At 37.1% G+C, this 20,096-nt stretch overlaps 1 protein-coding gene across 1 annotated transcript; it reads right to left on the bottom strand.

Annotated features, from left to right (window-relative positions):
* Positions 1-2,113: 2,113 nt before the first annotated feature.
* On the bottom strand, positions 2,114-11,531 carry SUCNR1 (succinate receptor 1). The gene is made up of 4 exons (XM_027772357.1): positions 11,484-11,531; positions 4,884-5,107; positions 4,543-4,604; positions 2,114-3,635 (listed from the first exon to the last, which is right to left on the bottom strand). The coding sequence occupies exons 3-4, from the start codon at positions 4,555-4,557 to the stop codon at positions 2,682-2,684; spliced, it is 969 nt and encodes a 322-aa protein (XP_027628158.1). The 5' UTR covers positions 4,558-4,604; positions 4,884-5,107; positions 11,484-11,531; the 3' UTR covers positions 2,114-2,681.
* Between the last annotated feature and the right edge of the window lie 8,565 nt (positions 11,532-20,096).

Genomic DNA, 20,096 nt, shown 5'->3' with positions numbered 1-20,096 from the left:
CAGAAAAATATCTTGCTTATACACACTCAAAAGGAACGCTGGATTCAAATTTGTTCTATAAGTTGCTGCTCATTAAAAATAAACAGTAATTTTAAAAGTATTTTGTTGATGCTATGCAAGCAATAAAAAATTAGGCAGATTTTTCAACTCACAGGCCTTGAAACTGATTTTGAGTCTAAATAAGTATAAGGTTTAAAAAACATGTATTTAATATAAAGAGTATTTAGAGTAGTCCGATTTCCTAATGTTATAAAGTTTTACTTATAGGTAGATTTGAGAAGAAGAAGATATAAGGGAAAACTTTAAGAAAGAGTGATAGGTGAAAGAGACTGAAAAATACTTAGATTTTTGTACACAGATGTGCTAGAACAAACACAAGATTCTAGGTGTACAAAGTGAAGAAAATTCAGATAATGAAGTGAAATAAAAATCTTTGGTGGTAAAGATGATTTATGACAACAGTGGTGGGAAAATTTGTAAGAGTAGGTAAATCTAGATTGTAGAATGCTAGGCCACATAGTTTAAGCATCATTCTGAAGACTCCAGAAAACCAATTAAAAAGCAACATACAAAAGCCCAACATCATTTTTCTTGAAAATACACAAACCCAGAAGGAATTTCTGTTATTTATTCTTGAGTAGTCTTATAATTACTTGATACAAAAAGCAAATGAAATAGCTCTTATAAATTTAGTGCAGACCCCTTTGGTCTATTAAGAATTAAGTTACCACCTTATAGTTTTGAGCAAGAAAAGAATTAAGAGATGTGCTATGAAATTTCTTAACCTGTAGGTTACAAGATATATGTAAGAGTTTATGGTTTGACAAAATATTTCACCACACTATTACAAAGAAGCTACTTCTGCCACTTCTTGGAATGGGAGTCAAGGGAGCAAATTGAATTTCATCTTTATAAATCAAAACTCATGCATAAAATGTAAACTAAAATTAAATTAAATATTGCTAAGTTTCTCTTTTCTCTCCTCTCTCAGTCTTTTGGGCTCATTGGTGAATATATGTACTCTCTAGCAAAAACGAAACAAAAGACAAAAAAAAAAAAAAAAAACAAGAAAAAAGACAAAAGAGAAAAATTAATAGAACACTTACTTTTTTTCCCCTAAGTTTATTTCGTGGTACAGAATGGAGCCTAGCTAACCCTTCTGAGATCATCTAAATGGATATGTATATAAATAATCCTATGTTCTATAATTTCATAAAGTACATTTTGTTTATAACGTTTCCTTCAATGGTCTTCTATAATGTTCTAGAGAAATAAGATTCACTCCAGATATGAATTGCTCTGCAGATAAAGTTTTTCCTTGTTAAATATCTCATACTTACAAAAAAGAGGTACAGAAAAACTGTGGCTTTACCTCCAAAACGGAAAGCCAACTCAATAAATCTGGTATTAGTATTTCATTTCCTCTTATTTGCTGGCTTTATGATATTAATTTATTTTAAAATTCACTATCTAATCAAGAGCAGCAAGGTTAATGAACTTTAACATGTTTGTGTGCACTGGTGGTCAAATCATATTAATAAGATGACATGTGGCACGATCATTATAAAAACAATGTAGTCATTTTTGTTTCATTTTGCTTTGGGTTTCCTGATAGGCATTTTCATTCTTTTTGTTGTTGTTGTTCTATAATTGAAATTTTCACAAACATCCTTGTAATATCTCTCTCACATTTTGATAAAACAGTTTACAACTAAATTCCCTGACAGTGAAATTCATTCTTTGCCTTTGTGGAATTGTTTCTTTAAATTCTATTTAATCTAGTCTTTTCACTATATACCATACAGCAGAAAAGAACTAAGAAGTGGTAACTTGACCCAATTTATGATCGATATAAAAAGTAACCTGTAGACACCCTTGAACTCACTACATTACTTTCTTACTCATTATTTTTACTGTTTATTTTTTGTTTTGAAAAAAATTTTGACCTTAGGGCACGTGTGCTTCCCAGAGAGAGACAGAGACAGAGAAAGTGAGATACCATCCTCCAGAGAAGATGGTCATGCTGCAGTCCCTTCTCCTCCATTCTCCTCCTGGGATCTTGGGCAAGCACGTACATGTGCCTGGCATGAGTTTTAAGCCACCGGGTCTGGGATTCAAACTGCAGTCAGCCATGTGAGAATCCAGTGATGCAACCAACTATGCCATCTGCTAGCCCTTTACTGTTTACTTTAAATTTGCTCAAGAGCACAACTTCAGAAAACAATATTTAATAGTTACCTAATCTTTGGCTATTCAATTCTCACATAAAGATTTAGGGTTGTATTGATGAGGATAACATAGACTATGATGCCAAAACAACGTTGTTTTTGTTTTGTTTCGCCATCTGACCAGTGATTAAACGAAGACGGCTTGCTATTTAATCTTCTACATCCTTTCCATGGATGAAGAAGGTCTCATAAAACCTAGGACTCACAAGCTCACACATCAGAGAGTGCTGGTCCCACTCCTTTCATTGTAGGTGGAGACGCCAATACAGTCTTCTCATCCCCTTCCTTTCTCATTCTCTGGGTATTATTTGTCTTCAAACCAGAGAGAGATCAGTGACCTTCCCTGTTTTACAACTGTGAGTTAAAACAAAGTCTAGCTTATAGCTGAAAAGGCATAACAATCAGTTTCACAAACATCCCATTCTTCTGGAATAAAGATATGAATTCATGAGCTTATCTTCTAAAAGATGTAAGGGATTTAAAGTGCTGCCTCAGTTTACTCATCAACATATCCCTGTAGTGATCTCCCATAAGGAAATAGAAGAGGGGGTTGATGACGCTGTTCAGAAAGGCTAGAGGCCGACTCAGAATGTACAAAGAGTTGATGACAGCCTGAGAGCATCCGTAGCGTTCCCAGCTCCCCAGGCGTGAAGCGATCCTCACATTCCGCATGACATGGTAGGGCGTAAAAAGCAGAGAGAAGATCACCACTGCCATGATGACTAAATTGAGAGGCTTTTCAAGGGGCAGAGCGGTGGTAAGCTGCCTAGTCCTCTGCTTTAAAAAGAGAACCATCTTAAAATAAAAGAAGCACATCGCAAAGAGAGGGATGAGGAAGCCAAACAAGGTTAGACACATACTGTAAATGAGGTTGTATCTTGGGTCCCCAGAACTTGCGTAATCATTACAGCTAGTGCCATTGTTCGTTATAACAGGATTTATCAAAGGCAGGATGGGTAGTAGCTCTAAGGTTACTAAAACCCAAATGGCCAAAGAGATTAAAACAGCAGAGGCTTTTTTTTGCACAAGATGTTCCCGGAAAGGATATTTCATGAGCAAGTACCGATCGATGCTGATGAAGGTGAGGAAAAGAATGCTGGTGTAGAGGTTGGCATGGAGTACATATCGGTTGCCTATGCAGAGCATGTCTCCATATACCCAGCTGCCATCGGCATAACTTCTCATCAGCAGAGGAAGGGTGCACAAAAACGCCAAGTCGGAGATAGAGAGGTTAAAGAGGTAGATGTTGCTGCTGTTCCAGTTCTTCAGACAGAAGAGATAGCTAAACACCACAGCGGTATTCCCAAGGATTCCCACAATGAACTCAGTCCCATAAAAAATGGGAAGGTAGTATTTTTCCAGGGCAGCCTCTGCTGCCACCCAGTTTGGGCAAGTTGTATTCCGTGCCTAAAGAAGAGAGAGAAAATAGAAGGATGAAACATTAGACAGTAACTAAGGACAAAACTGCAAAACATAATGATTAAACAAATTTTGAAACATGACCTATGCAGATTAGGTTACATTAGGAAGGACTATATATGTATTTGCATATATGTGTGTATGTATATATATATATATATATCATGAATATATCATTCTAACAAATATTTATTAATTTACCTTTCAAATATGTGCTAGGCACGGTTGATAACAGCGTTAAGTAAAATTAAGTTTCTAATCTCAAACAATTTGAAAAATAAGGAAATATACAAGGAAATAATGCCGTAATAAGTTCTATGAATAAAAACCATGAAGGGTAAGTGTGAGAGAGTTTTGGGACACAAGGTGCCAGTTACTCTTTATACCTAGTGACCAATGAGATGTTTTGCTCTGAAATGACATTTAAATAGAAACCCTTATGAAGAGAGGGAAAGAATCATATCTATACAGGGAGGAAGAATGTAGACATAAGAAAGAACACATTGAAAGACAGAATTGGAAGCACACATGAAGATTTGACACATATTGGGAACCAGCAGTTAGCGTAATGGCTATGCCGCTGAACTCCCACATAGTTGAGCATGGTTCGCATCCTGGACCCAGTGGCTTAAAACTCACGCCAGGTGCGTGTGTGTGCGTGCCCAAGATCCCGAGAGGAGAATGGAGGTGAAGAGATTGCAGTGTGACCATCCCCCCTGGGGGGTGATTTCTTGCTTTCTGTCTCTATGTCTGTCTGTCTGGCAAGCGCACGCGCCCTATAGCGAAAACCTCTCCAAAAAAAAAAAAAAAGATTTGACACATATTAAAGAACCAAAAATGAAGTGTAAAGTAAGTGAAGGGGGAAGTCTAATTCGCTTTTGTCTCCAGAACCTACCATGTTCACCATCATATCGTAAGTCAACAGATTCTGCGGAGTTAAGTTGAATAAATCCTAACCTAGAAAGGGAAATAGAAATTGTCAGAACCCCAATCTCACTGTTTCTTATCTTTTAACTATTTTATATTGTAAAAAAAAAAAGTTGCTTATTTTATTAAATTTGTAAACTACAACTCTAGTTTTAAAACAATTTTTAAAAATTTAAAATACAACACTGAAAATCTTAGTAATAATAACACTGTACACTATTTATTGGAGGCTTGTAGTACACTAGGCACTCTGTCACTTTCCATAGCTCATACTCATAGTGACATCAGGTGAAGAGTAACTGTACTCACTTGACACATGAAGCTCAGTGAAGCTCAGAAATTTAAATATCTTGTCATAGTCTGTCCCTGCTATAGAAAATTACTGGAGACTGAGTAATTTGTGAATAATAGACATTTATTTCTCACAGGTTCATAGACTGGGAAGTCAAAGGTCAGGCATTGGCACACTCAGTGTCTGGATAGGGGTCACCCTTTGCTCCAGAGACGAAGTCTTTTGCTGTGTCTTCATGGCACTGGTGAAAGAGAGAAGGCAATTTCTTTCAACTTCTTTTAGAAGAGCACTGATTCCATCCACAAGGACAGAATCCTCATGACTTAATCACTTTCTAAGACATCCCACTTCGTAATGCTTTTAAGTTCCAACATATGAATTTTGGGGAGACATCAATATTCACACCATAATATTTACTGAGGTCAGACATCTAGTAAAAGATCTTCCTCATGAATACCTTAAATCCTTATATTTAGTGAGAAAAGTAAGGTTGAAAATAAAATTCTCTCAAAATCTCCTTGTCAAATAGGCTTCTGAGTATTAGGTATAAACCACATGATTCCTTTCAATATAATACTTTGGTTGGGGAATAAGACAAATATATGAATAAATGTCCCTGAATTGCTTTTTTCTGGGAAGAATGCGTGTGATGAAGACATTTAGAGAACTCATCTACTTTTTCAGATTCAAGTGATGGACTTCAATTAAAGATTAACTGCAATCTTATTTTGAGACTGCTTTATTTATGGAAATAAGTGATGGAATTATGGAGATAATAAATTCAGTATTTTGAGAAGTTGGTTTTAGTCACTTGAAAACATCCTAAATTCCTTGGAATCTCTCAAGTCTTTCCATGGCAACCTGCCACTAAGTCCAACTCTAGATGAAGCTGTCTGGGGACATTCTCAGGCAGCAGCCACATGAACGCGGTGGAAGAACCGAGCAGGTTGGCTTCACTCGATCTTTGAGGGTATCTGGTCCTGCTGCTAAAATTATTATATTAACTATATTTTTTGAAGTTTGTTTCCAATTTCATCCACTTACTCTTTTCCCTACTCATCATTAGCTAGTGGTGGTGTCCTCAGGTTCACTGAAACAGAGATCACTTGTGGGCTTACTCAATTAGGTCCATCTAATTCCCAAACTCTTAAGATTACTAGGCTATTCACTTTGCTCTCTCTTTTGTCTTTTTGACTGTCTGTTTTCTTCACCTCAACTGAATTTTTTTTCATCAGCATTTAGCATGCTTGTGTTAAACACAAGAGCAGTCGACTCTTCCTCGTTTTGCATGTTCCTTTACTCTTCTTAGCTTAAGTTTTGCAAAGAGCTGTCTCACTAAGTGTTTTGATTTTCTGACACCCACTCTCTTTCCAACCTGCTCCAATTTGACTTCTGACCCATCACTGCATATACCCATGGCCATTTCTTACTAGTGTTCTTAGTTGACTTCCCAGCTGCTCTTCATAACATGAGTTCTGGAAACACTTTTGTTTTCTGTGGCATGACAGACAGCTAGTTTTCCTTCTTTCTCCCTGTTGTTCTTTTTAGGCTCTTTTGTGGCTCAGTCATTAAATGTCAAGTTCCTAAAAGTTTAGTGTTGAGTTCCTTCTTCATAAGGACTCTGCCTGGATGATGTCATTAATTCTCAAGCTTTAATGCTAAGCCATACATCAGCAACTCCTAGATTTCCATCCCAGACTTTTCTTCTAAGCTCTAATTATTTATACTTACTGCCATTAATTGAGTTCTGATAGGTACCTATGCTTCCAGGATCCTATATGAAACTCTTCTGCTTTCTTAGTCAGCACATCCACCTATCTTGGTAAAGGGTTCCACCATCTTACTCAGGTACTCATCTCAGAAACCTAGATACTTGAAGTACAGATACTTGAAGTTATCTATAATTGAACTCCAAAAATGAATGAACTCTCAAGCCCTGTTAACTATAATATCTGGAAATTTTCTAATTCATCACTATTGTTCCATCTCTCTCATCATTATTCTCATCCAGGTCATCATCCTCTATCTTGTACTGTGTCATATCCTGCTACTGAATCTTCATATCTTCTCTGACTCCTTCAATTCATCTTTGCCCTGATAGCCAAATAATCTTGAAAAACTGATCATATTAATCCTTTTAATAATAACTGTTAAAATGATTTTTCTTTGTCTAAGGCCAAAGGCTAAAGACCTCAGTGAGGGCTTCCTGTATGACATGGCCCCTGAATTCCACTTAAACCTCATTGAATATTGCTCTCCCACTTCTTCATCTTTCTCCTTGTCCTCTAAATGCTGAGTCTTTCTAATACGTAGTCCCCTATGTCTAAATCTCTTCACTGAAATCTCTTCACAGAGATTGAGCTCTATCTCATGTGCTTGGTACACTCTTCTCTAAAGAAATCTGGAAAAATCATGACATCTTTCTCTGATTTTCAGGTTAACTACCAGCATTCCTCAGTGCCACAGCATGTATAAAGCCCCTATGAGCAAGAATTATCGACCAATGAGAAATATTTCTATATTTCAAGCTACTCCATATTTATTTTTTAAAAAAGAATTATTTATTTAATTTAATTTTATTATTATTATTATTTTAAAATTTGACCAAAGAGAGACAGACAGTCTGGGGATGGGGGTAGTAAGAAAGCAAGTCACCAGGTCCAGGTCTCAAACCATGGTCGGCCATGTGGGAGTCCGGCGCCCTTAACCACCATGCAACCTGCTGGTCCTGCTACTCCATATTAAAATCAATCACATTATTTCATGTTTTATCCAGAGTCCTTTCTATTAATGTCCTCCTGTGACACCTGGCCTATTGAATACTTTCTCTTTCTTTAATTTGCCAGAGGGTATATGCACTGTCCTGAATAGGTAGTAAGAGAGAGAGAGAGTGAGAGAGAGAGAGAATCTCCCTATACGATGTGATCACACCACAATTCCTTCTCCATTTCTCGATCCTGTCAGGATTCGGGGCACACAAGCATACATGCCCAGCACATTTTTCAAGCCACTGAGGCTAGGATTTGAACCAATGTAGACCATGTGAGATTTGGTCCCTTAACCGGTATGCCATGGAATCTACCCTCATGTTTACTCTTACAGCTACTTTTCTTTTACATCTTTCTGACTTTAGGAGGTTTTCATTTTTTTTTTAACTTTATTTATTTCATGAGAATTTTGGCTTCAGGTCATTTTCATTATTTTTTTTAACTTTATTTATTTCATGAGAATGACAGAGACAAAGAGATAAAGATGGAGAGAGAAAGAAAGACAAGCATCTTCAACAGGAAGTTGTCATCCATCCCCTACCCTCATCCCACCTCCCCCACCAGCCAGATCTTAGGCACACATGTACCTCAGTGTGTACAGGTAGACCTGGAAACTGAACTCTGATCTTCCATGTGGCTTCCAGCATTGCAGAGCTTTGCATTACTGCTGAGCCACTATGGTTAGGCCAGACCTCAATTTAAATGTAGGTTCTCTCAAATAGACTCTTTGACCTAAAGCAGGTCCTCCCAATTATGCTGTCATTGTGCACTAAACTTCTTAACATTTCTCACAATGTTGTCCTACTCATTATCTTGTATGTCTGGCACAGTGGTTAGCAGACAGTAGGTGGTCTGTTAATGTTGTTGAGTGAAGAGATAGATATAAACACCTTACTGTTTATATGGCATTTATATAAAGATTTCCTCAAACCTCAGAAGAATAGTAAATCTATCAAATTAAGTCCATTGCTATATTTCACTATAAAAAATGGCACTATATATAATAAAATAGATATTAAAAATTGACAATTATAGTAGTGGTAACTGTGATTTAGAAACTATGTATATAAGGTAAAATTGAATACCTATCTTTTAGGATCAATTTTTTAAATTAAGGCATTTAATTAAGAACTTACATCTGAAACTAATAAACATGAAGTCTAGAAAGTCTAAAAAGATATCTATTAATAATTTTATTAATAATCATGAAATTCCAGATATTTTCTATTATGTCCTTTCTCCTTTTGATTTATTTGGGTTTTCTGTTTTTGTTATTATTGTTTTCCTACCAAAGTCAGCTTGTATTTAGTAGAGTTAAAAATTAAAATTCCTATAAATAAAGCAAAAAAGTCAGTGAATGTTTAAAATGAAACTTCCTTTTTTTTGAATTTTTTTCTATTTTTTTTACCATAGGGTGTGTGCACTTGCCAGAGATAGAGAGAGACAGAGAGACAGAAAGTGAGAAATCATCCCCCGGAGGGGATAGCCACACTGCAATTCCTTCTTCTCCATTCTCTTCTTGGGATCTTGGGCATGCAGGCACAAGCACCCGGCGTAAGTTTAAGCCACCAGGTCCAGAACGCGAACCACGGTTAACTAAATGGGAGTCCAGCGACATAGCAATTACACCAACTGCTGGTTCTGAAACTTCGTTTTTTAGATCAATGATCATTTTCATTATTATTAACTTCATTTTTAGCACCTTTCAATTTCACAATTTCAGGAAGCACTTCTTTATTTCTATAACCTGATGATCTCGTTTCCCTTCTTTCTTTCTCTATTTGCAAACTCCCTTGTGGCCTAGTCAGTCTTTGTTCAAGTTTTAAACTTTTGAGTTCTTCAGGGTACAGGTCTAGACCTGCTGGTAATTTTGGAGGTACTCAAAAATTGATGCACACACTCAGATGAAAATTAAGATAATAGAATAGTTTCCTTGAGACAAAAAAAAATCACTTTTTACATTTTTGAATTTCTTCCTTTTCTGGTTAAGTACTGATTTGTGTCTACAGTTAATGTAATAGTTTATGTAAAGCAGAAAAATTTGACTGCTATGGAAGGAAAATATAGCCATGAAGATTCATGCAACTAAAAGCCAGATTACCAATGACAACCACTCAGCAAGTTAGGAACCTTCCAATAGTCCAAGAGGGTAGGGAATATAGAGAAGTAGTAGGGATGCAGAACACCAGGACTGGACTAAGAAAAATGAGTGACCAGATAGTTATGTTTGTTCTGCTTCTCATGCAGTGGGTGTTTTATTCTTTGAGGGAAACGAAATGTTAACTGTGTGGCTCTCAAAAACTACAGTCAAAACTAAGGAGTAAAAATTATAAACAAATAAGCTACTCCTAATTTCTGGATACACTTCAATGCTTTAACATTTATTTGAATTTATGTTTATAAGAACGAAGTAATCGTTTTTATGATATTTATCTGTTTCTTTGATACATTTCTTTCATTCTTAATTTTTTTCCTAAGCCCATCATATTAATAAATTTAAAAAATTGTGATTTTTAAGAAGGTAGATTGTCAATGTTTACATGCCAGTTTAACTTCACCAGGACTTTTAGGTATTTTGAGGATATTATATTCCAAATTGGGTAGTAGTTGAGTGTATTCTTAGATTGCTCATCAAAATTCGAGACATTATGAAGTAAGTAGTTTTGTTACACAAAACTCCCAATTGACATGGAAATATTCCATGAAAAATCAGTATTTCTTCTTCCACTTTGTAGTGGTTTTATTTTTATTTTTAGGAAATTGAAGTAGTGATAAATAGTTTATACCCAATTTGATTATTTTAACAGATTTTAAAAAAATATGTTAGCAATGGGAACAAAATCATTAGTTCCCAGACCAAAACCAAATCTAAACCTCTTAGATTATTGAATGAGAAATATTATCTATTTTATTCACATAAGCATATCCGTAGTATTTATTTTAATAAGAGAATGTTTTATTCACTTTATTCCATCTTTTCAAAATGTACATTTTTGAAACAAATTTAAAAATATATATTTTATCATTTTAGCTTAAATTGTTTCCATATAATCACAATTAATAAAGAACATTTGTGAAATTTTAAGTTTTAACTGCTACTATAAGGTAAATTTACTAGTAACAAGAGGATGTTTATTAACAAAGTGCTTTTGCATCATTACACAACTAGAATAAAAAAAATCCACAATGAAAAGATATAGTAATATTTATTGTACTGATAAACTTAATGTCACATATCTATAAATTACACCAGAATCTGGAGTACTAAAAAACAAGTCTGATATCAAATCATGTTTATTAATTTCCTTAAGAATATCTCACAAATTATTAAAAGCTCTGGAAGGGAAGGTAGTGTCTGCACTTTAATATTTTTCCTTAATGAATTATATTCTTGAGTGATGTCATTTTAACACATATAAATGTTAAATTTAATTTTTAGAATGTCTTAGAATACCCCTTAAGACATTTTTCTAAACATGAGAATTCATACATATTAGTTACATATGATATAAGAACTTTACTAGTTTTCCATAGTTATGTCTTCTTAATAGTAACTATTCAGTCTAATTACTACTTTTTTTGCAGTATAAGTTACTGAGATATTAGCAAATATAATAAACTCTTTTAAACAAAATTTAATATTTGGCAATTAAAACAAGAAATTTAACTTGATGTAAAATCAATGTATAGGTAAAAATGATGACTTCCTTTTAGTTTATTTTGTTATTTTACATTTACTTCCAAGAAGTTCACTTACACATTACTCAAAACCCAAATTAATCACAGGCCACTTTTAAAAGAAGACCCCAGCAGAAAATCTAGGAGATTGTGAGCTGCAGTACAACTTACCATTCTGTTGGAAGTCCTGCTCCCGTGACAGAAACTCTTCATCAGCACCCGGGATGCAGTTCTGACCCGGTGCTGTGCTGCTGGACATGGTTAGTGCAGTTTGATTTGCATATCATGGGTATTTGAGATGAATAATTCAAAAGCCCAGGAATAATTTATTCAGTTAAAACCTCTAAGCTAGAGATGTTCACATAGAGGAACTTCTACAAGGTGGAGACACAAAACAAATGACACATTTCACAGAAAACATACTGAACAAATAGATTCTGAAACAATTACTGACAAACTTATTTCATCCACTTCCCAAACAGACACACATCACTCATTTTCATATGTGTTTGCATGTTTAGACAATATGGAATGGCAAACACTGTTCATGTTAGCTACACAGTTGTGTTGCTGGGGAGGGGGCTAGGCAGACCCTTCCTCATGAGAGTGCTCATGACTGCATGAGGGAAAGAATTTGAGAGCTAATCAGAAATCAGTAGTCAGAGAAAGTTTATTAGACAAAGAACACACTCCACAAACAGTGTGACCGACTGCCCGGGAGGAATGACAACCTGCCTGTGACTAGGTGGGGGCTTATCTGGGAGTAGGTGTCCAGGGTTTTTCTCAGGGGGTATCTTTGCATAGGTGGGGGTGTCCTGTGCCTTGTGTGGGCCAGGTTCTGTAGCTACCTATTGGTACCTGTGCAGAGGATAATTTTTGCATACATACTGGAAATACTCAAAATATACTCAAAGCTCTGTAGCACCTCCAGTGAAGGGATTATTCTAGATCAAATAGGCTCCTACTGTGTACATGCTTTTCCACAGACTTGGCAAGGTTTTGTACTTGTGGCTTTCTATCTTCCTCCAAGGCTTGCCAGAATAGCTTGAGATAATAGAATTATTTCCTGTGAGACGCTGGGACTTTCCAGCTGCACTTGCAAAAGCTGTCTATGCTACCACAGTTGCTTTTGCTTACTCTTAGTTTTTAAATTTACAATTGTTGGTAAACACCGAATTGGGCATATAATAACTAAGCTTGTTATCAATAACTTGGAAAGAAATATGAAACTATAATTTAGGAGGAAACTCTGGATATACACTTTGTCGGTTTACTAGCAAAAAGATGCTAGAGCTTTTTTTTTCATTTTATTTTCTAAAATCAAGATACATAAAAATAAAATGCATCAGATGGCTAGGGATTAGGGAGAGAGGTGCTTAGTAAGATAACCTGGGTAGATGGAAATTTATATACTCCAATCAAGGCTTTAAAACGCACCTGGAAACACAGCCCCACCATTTCAGACAGGAAACAGACCTGACTTTTTCTAGGCTTACATTAGATATATATTCAAGTAAACATTTGATCTGCTTGATGTGAAGCATAAGGATTACGCTGATAAAGTTCCAAGGTGTACAGACAGTAGTAATTCAATTTGAGTGCCACAGAAGCTGAATGTTGAGTTAGCAATGACAGGCAGAAATCCAAAAAAGAATCTCTATCACGATTATCCTCCTATCCAACCATTTCCTCTTCACTAATATCTGAGAGCTTAAAACTCAGAAACTTTGAATAATACTATATATACACACATGTATTATATACTTAGAAGTTTCTCTATAAATCATATACTTATAAATGTACAGATGTATACAATATAAATGTGTTTATTATGTATACATACTTATGTATGAAATGTATGTATAGTTATATGAAATAATAGCTCTGTAATTAGTTGAGTTGTTCTGATACACTAAGCACATTTATGCACTGACTGTCTGTAATAACCCTCTGAGGGTATTATTATTATTTTAGATTTTTGCTGTGTGTGATTGCTGGACACAGACAGACAGCTAGAGAGGGAAAGTGAGAAATCACTCCCTGGGGGGATGGCCACACACAGTCCTTTCTCTTACCTACTTTCAGGGTTTTGGGCATGAACACATATGCCTCTGGAGTATTTTTCAAGCCCTTATGTCCATGACTTGATCCATGAAGTTGGCTTTGTAGAATCCAGCATCTTAACCACCATGGTACATGGTACCTTCTGGCCCAGTTACTAGTGTAATTTTTTTTTTCTTATTTTACAGATTAAAAAGCTGAGGCTCAAAGAGGTTAATTAATTTTCTCAAGGTCATAGAATAAGGAGAAAGATTAGAGTTTAATTCTATATACTTTGATTCTAAAAGCACCTGCTCTTGACTGTCTATGAGATTGAATGACCACACCCTGGATATCCATAATATAGTTCAAGAGTTAATGACACCTATTTTCTAGAAATGCAGCTCTTTCTAGTTTTGAATGGAAGAAAACCCAAAATATCATTTTTTTTGCCTATAATTTTAAGTGGGCAAAAATATTTGCATAACCAGGCTTGTTAATTTCAGACATAAATTAACATGGACCACTAAGCAACAAAAGCACATGAATATATTTCACAAGTTTCCACTACCATTATCAAGAAAGACAAAGGTGAGGGTGTTTCCTGATTGTGGTGGGGTGGGAGTTCCCCAGTGCTTCCTCTTTCTTCTCTTAGTTTCCAAAATACCATCTCACTCTCGACTGATAAAACCAAAAGTGGTCTATACTTCTCTTTTCATGGTAGAAGTAGTCTGGACTGGGACTCATAGGGTTGGTCCCTTCTCAAGTCCCATCTCACGAAGGATCTCAGTGCCTCAAGATGCTCTCAGCTGAAAACTAAAGTGTTTCTGAAACACTCTTAATGCAAGGTGTCTAGTAATTCTGTTTTTTTTTTTTTATGTTCCATATCATGAGGCTTTTTGCAGGCCCACATGAGGTTAATTGCACATTGACTAGGCCAGACTCAGGGTGCAGGCCCTGTGGAAAGGCCGTTGTCATGGGCATGTCACCTGTACAGTCTCACAGGGTTCATGCTCAGAGTCACATACTTGATTTAGGGCTCAAATGTCACATTCTTTCTTTTTTTATTATTATTTTATTTCTTGCATGAGAAAGAGGTTTCCCAATAGGGTCTCTAAGCAGTTATCCACCTCTAGTTTCAGCAGTTCAATATCCTCAGAGTCCTAGGGCACGAATCTAGAATCTTTCCCATGTGGGTCCAGATATGTTAGTACTATGCCTCCTCCTGGTTCCTACTATGATTTTTTTTTAAAGCTCATTTATTTATTCTGTGAGTAAGGGAGATACAGAAACAGACAGACAGAGATACAGCATTCCAACTGAGTCTTGATGCTGTGATGACCCCCCAGAATCAGTCAACTGGGTCATGGGCACAAGTGTTCCTGGAGTAGTGGGTGAGGTCTCCGATGTGAATTGGCCACTTCCCGTGTGGATCTGCTTTACAGGGTATTGTGTTTTGCTGTGACACCAATGTCCAGTCCCTAATATCACATTGTTAATTGAGATTCTCAATAATTTTTGAACACAGAAGCCATATTTTCCTTATACATTGGGTTCTGCAAATGATGTAGTTAGTTCTGCCTGTAAGAGCACTAATCTAGGAAATGATCACTATTCATCACATCTCCTGGTTTTTAGTTTTCTTGTCTATAAAGGAAGGATAATAAGAATGCCAATGTCAAGGAGTTGTTGCACGGATCATACAAGGGGGGTATAGATATATAGTTAGGGTACATACTGATTGCTAATTAAATGTTGACTATTACAGAAACTAATGACAAATAAAAAGGAGGCTTTCTAAAGAATAATGTTAATTCAATGCCATCAATGTAAAATATTTTTGCCTCCGAACAGCTATTTTAAAAGCCCTATAAAAGCCAGCATGGTGAAATTATCAGTAAATACTTATACCAGCTTTGACTTTTAATAGTTGTGTGATCTTTGAAAAAAATCATTCAATTTGATTTCCTTGCTTAGAAAAAGGGGATAATAATTCCTACCCCAGAAAACTCATGATGTTCATAGTATATAAGATAGTATTTGAAAATGTAGTGGGCTAGGAATGCAAGAGCAATTCATGTAAACTAGGAGTACTAATTAATAAATTCACTAGTATGCTTAAACCCAAACTTTTAACCATTATTCTGACTCTTTCATTGTAAGGAAGAAAAAATTCAGTAAAAACATTAAGATGTTGGATAATAGCAACTTTATGTGGTCTAATCTAATAAAAACTAATTTCAAATTAATAGCAAATTCTGTTATTGATGATGATTTATTGGTTATTAAATGTAATTATTTAACTCTTCCAACTAAAAAGAATAGAGCATTTCAGATAAGATAGATACATTGGCGCCAGCAGGTGGCACAGTGGCTGAGGTGCTGAACTCCCACATGACCAACAGTGGTTTGAGTCATGGGCCCTGCTGTCTAAAAATCACACCAGGCATGTGTGTGTGAATACCCAAGATCTCAGGAAGAGATGGAGGAAAATGGATGGTGGCATGGCCACCCCACCCCAGGGGGTGGGGGGAGGAGAGGTGATGTCTCACTTTCCCTCTCACTATCTCTTTCTGGTGCCCATTGGCAAAAGTCTTAAAAAAAGGAGAAGAAGAATGTAAACTTATTAAAAATAAAGTATTCTACTAGCAACAACTTTTGGCGTGTTTACAAGACAAATGTCTTCAATAGCACAAGAAGTCTGTGTGCAAAACACGTTGTTCTAAGGGTCACACTCATCTTGAAGTAATTGCAGTGGGGAAAGAGGTGGAAAATTAATCAATTCAAGAAATGTCCCCTAAATTCTTACTGGAAAATAATAATAATAACACAAAGAGATTGAAACAGATAAAAAAGATCATTGGGGAAAATATTTTGGTGCTAATGTGGTGGATGAATAAAAATAAGTCATTATGATAATTTCTCTATCCAAAGAATAGTTTTATATAATAAAAAAGTAAAGAGAACAGCAAAAAAGAAAGAATAATACCGTAGAAGGCATTCTTGGATTGTCTCTAAATTGTCCTAGCTTTTTAAATCAAACAAATTCTATTAACCAAATCTATTTTATCACAGAAAATAGTCTATTCAAGATGGGCATTGAAACTGAGGCAGGGAAATGTTTCTTCCTTATTTGTAAAATCCTTGTCATTTAAGAGTTGCATTAATAATGAAAAATTTAACAGTACTACTTTTTTCCTTATCATAAAAATTGAGAAAAATGTGGTATTTGAATAAATACTGTACATAACTCAAAAACTTTTTTTTCAGTTGAATTAAAACATGCTATTTATTAAAACTATCTGGCTACAGCTGAAAGACTCTTTAAGTTCTTTGAAATATACTTAACCTGGAAGCACAGCAAACTTACCTTTTATCTTTTGGTTTATACGAATTCCAACAGTTAAATGATATTTTAATTATATGTGGTAAATAATTGTTTTGCAAGGTTCTTCTCCCCTATGAAGGGTGGGCTGAACATACAGGGAGCTGGAAAAAGACATGAGACACTGATGTCATGTTATTTATTGGCTGAGTTTATTGGGAGCTCACAGAGCTCTTAGCCTCACAAACCCCATAGCAACTCTCAAAGCACATCCTCCCTCTTGGAGCTAGTCATGCTCATAGAGAACACTCACAGAATGCTTTCTCTTTCTTGGGCTCACAGTGTGCAGAAATGAGCTAAGCCAAGTCAAGGCCAAACCTAGCCAAGGCTGAACCAAGCCAAGGCCATCAGGATTCGCCAACCTGAACCAAGACTGAGCAAAGCAGGGCTAGCTAGCAGGGCAGAGCAGGACAACACTGGGATGACCAGGTGCTCTTTTTCTCGTAAATGGCTTTAGACAATAGTGTTTCATTGCCAAAATCAAACTGTTGCACACACACATGTACATTATCTTCAGTGTCATATAGCAGCAAAGTCATTACATAAGCGTGCAAGCATAGTACAACTAATAACATAATTTGATTACCCTGTGGCCTTCAATGGCCTTCAAACATGATAAGATAGCTGGTGAAAGAGCCAGACTAAACCATTCTAACTCCATTTGCAATATATTCTACCCCTTTTGGGTCCCTCAACTTAATGATCTATGCAAATTCTCCCATAATACTCCCTGGGTGAGGAGGCTAGTGCTCTAGACCCATTAGCCATAACAACAATATAAACTATAACAATAAAGAGGAATACAGGTTTCCCCCACTATGAGGGCAAATACTCAGCACCAAGTGGAATCTAGATTAGACCACCACTCTTGTAGGGGGGTCTCCTTTTAGGTTCATAATTTCCTGAAACTCAGCAGTAACATGGGAAAGGCCATGGCTAGAACAAAGGCACCTTTAATAATATTTGTCTCTGACCAACTTGGTCTGGTTGCTTTTATCTATGGAGGACACTGATGGGTTGTCCATGGAGTAATTTGAAAATTTTACTGTAACCTTTGTTCCCAGGGAGTCAAAAGTCCTAACCACTGATCCAAGTGACTGTCTATTTTGGGGCCACTGGAGTCATGGCAGTTTCAGCAAGTTTCCTTGTCTCTCGAAACCTGGCTTTAGAAGCACATTCATTGTATTAACTTGTATCTGCTTGGACATTGAATTCTCATGCATCACAGCCTCCGTAGGAGCCATTCCTCCCATCCCCCACTCTGTGGCTTTTCCTTTGACGCACACGTGATTCTATCTTGTCTACTCATCATTTCACTGTGGGTGATGATGTAGTGACCTTCAGGTCACTCTGGCTACAGGCCACATAAAACAACAGTCCAGTAGCAGTATTTACTGCTGTCAAGCATGTTTTATTCCCCTGGACACAGTACAGCTGTCTGTACACAAACATAGGGAGAGGTTTCTCCTCATTATCACTATCACCTATTTAATCCACAGTTCAGCCCAGTGGCTGCTTCGTTTAGTCCTGGTATCATACTAGATTGTATCTGAGGATGGCCTTATGAGCTCTTTCCAGAATAGAGCCTTTCCCTCCCCATATGGGGAAGGTTTGGGTTGATATTCCACCTGTAACTCAGGATCCAGTGCTTCTTCACTCTGCTATACTGTTGTACTGTCCCAGCACTCACTGGAATTCTCTGATAGGCTAGTTGAAAATGTCCCTCTCTGTTCCAAGTAAGCTCCCCACTTTACTAAAGTTGGGGTCTGTGCTACACTTACAGCCAATGTAGTAGCCACCCTTTAATAGGGTAAGAAGTTCTCGCTAGTGCCAGGGCTATCCTTGTTATAACCCCAGAGGCAGTCAGTGTGGCATACACTCCCTCCAGGTGGTTCCCAATTAGAGAAGAGCAGAGCTCAGCTCCTTTGCACAGTTGTGACTAGAATCTCACAGACACAGGTATTCTCTTCTCTGGAGCCACAAGCTGTAATCAAAACCAATACTAAAATACCTTATGTGAAGCTACTACCTGCAAGGCCTAAGCTTCTTGTACCAGGCATTTAGCAGCCAGGAACACTTGTTCTTGATTGGGGCCCCAATCCCAAGGAGCACTCTTCCTTGTCAACTCATACAAAGGCTTACAAGTCATAGCTAAATGGGGGATAAAGATTTTCCAATAGCCTAAAAAATTCTCCAAATCTCTGTAACTGTGCCACAGTGGTAGCACAAGTCAACTATTCTGGAATTACATGGGTCTTACCTGACCATACAATACCCAAAACATGACCAACAAGCCTGGCTCTTGAACTTTGTTCATATTTACTGCCCATCTAAATGTCGGCAGATGCTCTGTTACCTCTGTAGCTGCTGACTCTAGATCTGCAAGAGAATCAGAGGCTGGTAACACATGATCACTGTCGGGGAGCAGCCATACAGTGGCCAACTTGGCCTATGGTCACATGTATATCCAACACTGCCATCCAGTTTACACAGTTACTCTTCAAGCACCACCTGGCTGCTTCTTTGGTCAGACTGAAGAGCTCAAAGGGCTATGGGTAAGTTTCACGATCTTTAACCTTTTCAGTTTACAAATGGTAATGCACAGCTGCACTCCCAGCAAGATATCCAGCCCTAAACTTTAGGAAGATAGTTGTTCAATTTCCAAAGTCAGTGACACCACTATCATGTAATTCTTCTGATCTTCATAGCCATCTATATAAGAAACTTGTCCTGTAAACTTGTCAAGGTCACCATGCACAAAATTACGTTCAGCCCCCATGTCCATCCAAGCCAACATCATTGGTGGATTTACAGGGGATCATTGTATGGTGAGCTCAACCTGGGACTTCAGTCTCCACTCATCTCTGAGATTCAGGTACCTCAGCCTGGCCCCTAAGTGAATTGAATAACATTTCACTTCCGTTTTCTGAGGTGGCAGGTTTCTTGATATAGTTCTTTAACAGCAGCACCTGAGTTACCAAAGTTGCATGCCTTTCATCCTTTGTGTACTGTCGCAGTTTTTTGCAGTTTGCCTGCATCATATCAGACTGTTCTCGCAATAGCAGTCATTCATTCCACCAAGGAAAGATTTTCCTGTCCCGGAGCATGTTGGCAACAATCTGCAGTTACTGCCACAGGCATAGTGATGGCGGTCAGCTTTGTGAGCAACACCATTGATCCCCAAGTTCCACAGTCACATAACCAAGCAACCATAGGCCCTTCTGGCTGCTGCTGGAACTGCTTACCTAGGTCTAATGGCTCAGTCTGGGTGTACAGCACACATGTGGTAAACTCAGCCACTCTGAGAGGACCCAGTAGAACCCCTCCCTGTGCTACTAGTTGCTCATACTTCATCTTCT

This window comes from Tupaia chinensis, unplaced genomic scaffold (genome assembly GCF_000334495.1).
Source record: "Tupaia chinensis unplaced genomic scaffold, TupChi_1.0 Scaffold000272_1, whole genome shotgun sequence".
Lineage (NCBI taxonomy): Eukaryota > Metazoa > Chordata > Mammalia > Scandentia > Tupaiidae > Tupaia > Tupaia belangeri.
Note: the sequence above shows the minus strand (reverse complement) of the source record. Positions and strands in the feature narration are given on the sequence as shown.